Source organism: Montipora capricornis, chromosome 12, assembly GCF_036669925.1.
Source record: "Montipora capricornis isolate CH-2021 chromosome 12, ASM3666992v2, whole genome shotgun sequence".
In the NCBI taxonomy this organism is placed as follows: domain Eukaryota; kingdom Metazoa; phylum Cnidaria; class Anthozoa; order Scleractinia; family Acroporidae; genus Montipora; species Montipora capricornis.
In genome coordinates this window covers 18,253,103-18,258,102 of record NC_090894.1, presented here as the reverse complement: position 1 = coordinate 18,258,102, position 5,000 = coordinate 18,253,103, and the positions used below count along the sequence as shown (strand labels likewise).

The following is a 5,000-nucleotide window of genomic DNA, read 5'->3' as shown; positions in this document are numbered from 1 at the left end:
GGGGTACTACTCAGATTGTAGAACGAATAATTAATAAATTATCATATGAGATACTTCAAGAATACGTTGACAGGGCAATTGTTTTACTCTAAATATGGTTTTCGACATCAGCCTCCTAATAAAAACAAAAGACTTAACGATAAAAAGAAGGTTGGAAAATGCCTTCCTCGATTCACCCGGCGTATCAATAGCCATCTTAAATCAATTCGAATGTTTACTAACCGAGTAATTTCTAAAACTTACTGTAAAGTTTACCTGTCTTGATTGGAGTGATTTTACGGCTGAGATAAACTCTGAGGTTCTGTCCCTAGATGTTGCCATGTCCGAAGACGTTGTGATAAAGTTATTTTCGCTATTATATTCCACTCGAGTTAGATCGTTGTCTTCACCGCTCGATCTTGTTCGGCGGCGTCTAGTGATCATGGGTGTACTACATCTACCCCTGTCTTCATTGAACAGTTCACGCCCTAAACTTCCCCATGTTTCGTTAAGTCAAAAGACAGCCTTTGCTCAAGATAGTGGCTTCGTCCGCCTTTCGAAGATCTAAAACAAAATGTGAAGAGGGTAAAAATCTTCCCACATCTACATGATGACGTAGAGGTTTGTGAACCACCGCTGAATTTCCTCATGCGGGCTCGGTACAGTCCAATCCGCATCTCGCGCTTCTCGACGCGCTTCTCCAGTTTCAGTTGTTCTTCTTCTTCAGACAAGGAAAGACTAGTATTATGCTTGCCGCAAGTTGTAGTGGTTTTGTGAGCCATACAGATGTTTTGAATTATGTACTGCAATTTTTGTGATGGAAGAAAATCCAGGTCATCGAGGGATTTTTGCAACGCATGTCCCTACTTGGAACATTGGCAATCACAAGATTATCCCTCTTTCTACAGTACACAATAACATCACAGTTCCGGTATCGATCCAGCCTGCAATTTCACCCGCTACTCAACTAAGCGTGGCAATTGTCTTCACGGCATTGTTTGCGCTCCTGTTTTTGTTGATTTTACTGCAGCTCTGCCTTATTTTGTACTTCGGTCACCGACGGCTGTCATATCAGAGTGTCTTCTTGTTTATCTACTTGTTCTGGGCATCTCTTAGAACTACACTGTTTTCATTTTATTTCACCGACTCTTCAGAAACGGAATCCTTAAGCTTGTTTTTAAAATGGTGTCTCCTTGCTTTGCCGATTTATCTTCAATTCCTTACGTTGTCGCTATTGACGCTTTATCTGTCAAAGGTAAAATATTAACCACTATGAGTATCATTCTAAATCACTCTCACTCACGTTCACACAATAGTTATGCTTTTTATTATGACAGAGAGTGGACCAACCTTATTGTGCGGAGAAATCAGTCTTGTGGCTTTCGGTTTTAACAGCCATAAAAAGCAGTTAACACAAGTTATTGAGGATTCTGTATTGCAGGCTTGGTGTGAGTTTAATAGTAAATATAATTAGCCCTTTAAAGCACGAGGGGTTCCCCATTGACAAGTAAAATCGTCTGGCATTAGACAGAGTAAAATCTATAAATGGCCATTCCAGTCTTCTTAAAACCGGCCGGTTGACAGCTCAATGAGCTGCCTCCTCAGAAAGTTTGACCGTCTCCTTCCAGTCAGTAAATGTCTTATTTGATTATGACGAGGAGAGAGAGAGAGAAAAAAAAAACAGACACAACACATTTTTAGCTCTAAAGTCAAGTCACTGGAGATAGTATACAAGCTTGAAAAAGCTTCTTTGACGTAAATTCGCGTCCGAAATATTTTTTCGCGTCACGCACTTAAAAATGTTTATTTAACTAACATTCCATTATTTCTTATAAGACACCATGCAAGTGTCAATTCTACATGTATGTGAAATTTCATCACTTTGAATCCCCCAGAATTGCTCTAAATTGCATCTGTGAGTGTCTAAATTAAAAAAATTCCCACGGGAGCATGTCCCCAGGCCCTCCCTAAAAGCTTGCGTCCTTTGGGTACTCACTTGGGTGCCTTAAGCGCCAAAACCGTCTCCACTTTCCTTATAACCTGCTCCCCAAAAACTTTTTGAGAAGGCTGCACTGGGCTATTAAGGGTTAATGGGGACACTTACCCTAACCCTTAACCCTTCAAAGCCTTTAAAGGGTTTCCCCATTGACGAGTAAAATCATGTGACATTAGAAAGGGTAAAATGCCACTGGGCTATAAAGCGTTAAGGAGGGCCAAAGGCACTTATCACTGAATTTTGCACTAGTTTGTACATGTACCATGGCAAGTAACTTTACATTGTACCACATCTAGAGTGCGAGCAGTCCCGTCATAAATCAGTCGAGTGACCCACTTTTTTGAGGCAGTTGTGTTTTGTCACAATTTTTTTTTGTTTGCGTGAGAAACACGAATGCCTCAGAAAAGCAGGCCGCTCAACAGATTTATGAAGGGACTGCTCACAGTCTATACCACATCTTAAAGTGCTACTACAGTTGTATGACCAAAAAGTTAAGTATTCTTCGTTTTTCTTTGGATTTCAAAACTAAACTATAACTAAACACTAAAGCTGCTAGTGACCCAAGCTTTAAAGCCTTGATATAAAAAAAGACACCTGTTTATTTTAAATGGAAATTTTCCATTTTAATTAATGGTCTGCCATTACTAACTTTAAAATCTGGTGAGAGCTGGATCAGGAGAAAATTGTGTCTCAAACTTACTAGTTTAAGAATGCAATGCATTTGTGTGCGGCTGAATTAATATGCAGCACAGGAGTTTCGGCTTTCAGACTTTTAAACTTGTGTTTTTCACATTAGAGAAGCTTCATTTACACGCTGAAAATTTTAATCTAGTGAGTAAATGACGTCAATTTTCTCTAGATTCAAACCATCAGTCAGTTTTGAACATGAGTAATGATGGACCATGAAATCCAAAACTTGCACTCAAAGTAAACAGCCTTTCGATAAGAATCAAAGCTCCAAATTTTGCCAGTCAGGTGTTAAGGAAACACACTGTCAAAATCTGAATCTTAAGTGTTGAGAAGGCCATGTTGGTGTACAAAACAATAGAAACGACCCCACAAGTTTTGCATAATAATAGATGTTGTTCTGTACACCAACATGGCCGCCATGCCGTCAGATACAAACCATCAATACCTGTCACATAAGATACATAAAGAAACTGCTAACCATGTCAGTCTTGCAAAACAAACCAGCAAGCCGATTTGTATGAAATGGACTATGGTTGCGCAGTTACATATAGCTTGGCTGAGTTCTAAGGAACTCTAACCTGATAATAGGCCTTTGGCAAATAACGATGACATGGCACAAAATCCACCATGCTGGAGGGCAAGCTCATTATTATTCCTCCACTGGGACATTAAAACAAAGGCAAGTCGAGCTTGACTGGTATCGGTCTCTTTGTTTTAATGTCCCAGTGGGGGAATAATACTGAGCTTGCCCTCCAGCATGGCGGATTTTGTACCATGTGATCGTTAGCTGCAAAAGGCCTATTTTGGCCTATCAGTTTGATTCCCGACCTGTAGTTGAAATCATAAGCGCACATAGATGATTATTGTTTCCACTCTTAATGGTGATTTTCAAGGTACTTACATGGAGCTTTTTTATAGTTAATTCCCAAATCCCAATGATCTAAATCTGGGGCTGTTACCATGCTTTGGCTTATGTCCATGATTTTCATCCATTTAGGTTGTGTTAAGAGCCAGAAGGGTTCCTCTGGACCCACTTACATTTAGGTGAGTGTCCTTGGACCACTTAATAATAATAATTATTGTAATTTTGTGTTGACTACTTAATAGTGTTGGCAACTGCATGATCATTTCAGATATGTAGTGCTTTTGCAGTATGAGTGAAGATAATCAATTACAAGCCAAGTAGAAGGGCACTTTACTGTTTTACAGTGTAGTAGCTTCATACAGTCAAGTAAAATAATTATGTGTAGTTCCATACCTGGTCCAGTGATACCAAACTCAAGGTCCGAAATTCTGTGAAGTATTGTAGAAGGACGCAAAGCAATCAAAAAGATTATTAAAAGAATTTTATAATCAATCAGCAAGGGTGTACATGTATTTGACCTACTAATTAAAAGTGGTCCATATCTACCCACTGGAGCTGACTAAACATCTGATTTTAGCTAGTAGCTAATATTGAAGCGCAAGATGGGAAGGAGTGGCAACGAGGAATGTGGCCCATTGTGGCATAGTTGCGATGAGGAGACTATGACGAGGACAACGTTGATCACAATGGTATTGGTGAAAGTGGAAATAGAAGGATAATATTCCCTTTTTTGGCTGATTGAAGTTAAAAGCTACCGTACATAAATTAAATAATATTATTGTTGAATGCAATAAATATGAAAATAAATATTGTTACCGGTAAGTAGGTTTCATTTTTTCCTTGGTTCAACTAAACACAGACAAAGTAATTGATTTCCTTATGTCTATTATTTGTTCTTGATTCTACAGGAAATACCTTTTCATGTCATTTGCAGCAGTCAACACAATTTTCCTTGTAATAAACATCTCAAGTGAATTTGTTTGCCCAAAGCAGGATGCTCATGAAATGATGGTCATAGTTAGGGTGGTCATCAATGGATTTCTATTTGTCCTGGTTGGAATTGTGCTGTGTTTCTGTATTATAAAGGTATATTACCAACCACTTTAGGCCATGGGAACTGTCAATAATATTACTGTTAGTAGATCATCTGCACTTACATGTCCAGAATTGCAAGTTAAATAGACCGAGTTTGGTGTATCAATATTCAGGGATGGCTATGATTCTTTATTGTCAAGTTTCACAGTTCAGTACTGTTTTCTTTGTCTCACAAGTCTCAAGGACGATTTCTAAACAAACAAATATTGATTTCATATTTAACCATAAAGCCTCGTAGCCATGTGTGAATATTTATATAATTATGGAACATGGCCTATTACTGATTATCAGTGATGCACTCCCAATTTTGACATCCAACACAAAGTGTCCCTTGAAGTCTAAGTATTTGCTACCTACATGTAGTATTGGGTAAAG

At 38.6% G+C, this 5,000-nt stretch overlaps 2 protein-coding genes across 3 annotated transcripts in view; one reads left to right on the top strand and one right to left on the bottom strand.

The window, feature by feature from the left end:
- The window catches only part of LOC138025908 (syntaxin-5-like), a 20,288-nt gene extending 19,697 nt beyond the window's left edge, over nt 1–591 (bottom strand). The window contains exon 1 of the mRNA XM_068873050.1: nt 256–591. Within this exon, the coding sequence (XP_068729151.1) occupies nt 256–423 (168 nt within the window). The 5' untranslated portion in view covers nt 424–591. The remainder of the gene's footprint in view (nt 1–255) is intronic.
- Nucleotides 592–645: 54 nt separating this feature from the next.
- The window catches only part of LOC138025907 (integral membrane protein GPR137B-like), a 16,388-nt gene continuing 12,033 nt past the window's right edge, over nt 646–5,000 (top strand). Inside the window, exons 1-3 of one of the 2 annotated variants that reach the window (XM_068873049.1) lie at nt 646–1,234; nt 3,663–3,709; nt 4,439–4,616. In XM_068873049.1, coding sequence (XP_068729150.1) covers nt 797–1,234; nt 3,663–3,709; nt 4,439–4,616 — 663 coding nt within the window. In that variant the 5' untranslated portion in view covers nt 646–796. The remainder of the gene's footprint in view (nt 1,235–3,662; nt 3,710–4,438; nt 4,617–5,000) is intronic. The other variant, XM_068873048.1, reaches the window with a different exon arrangement.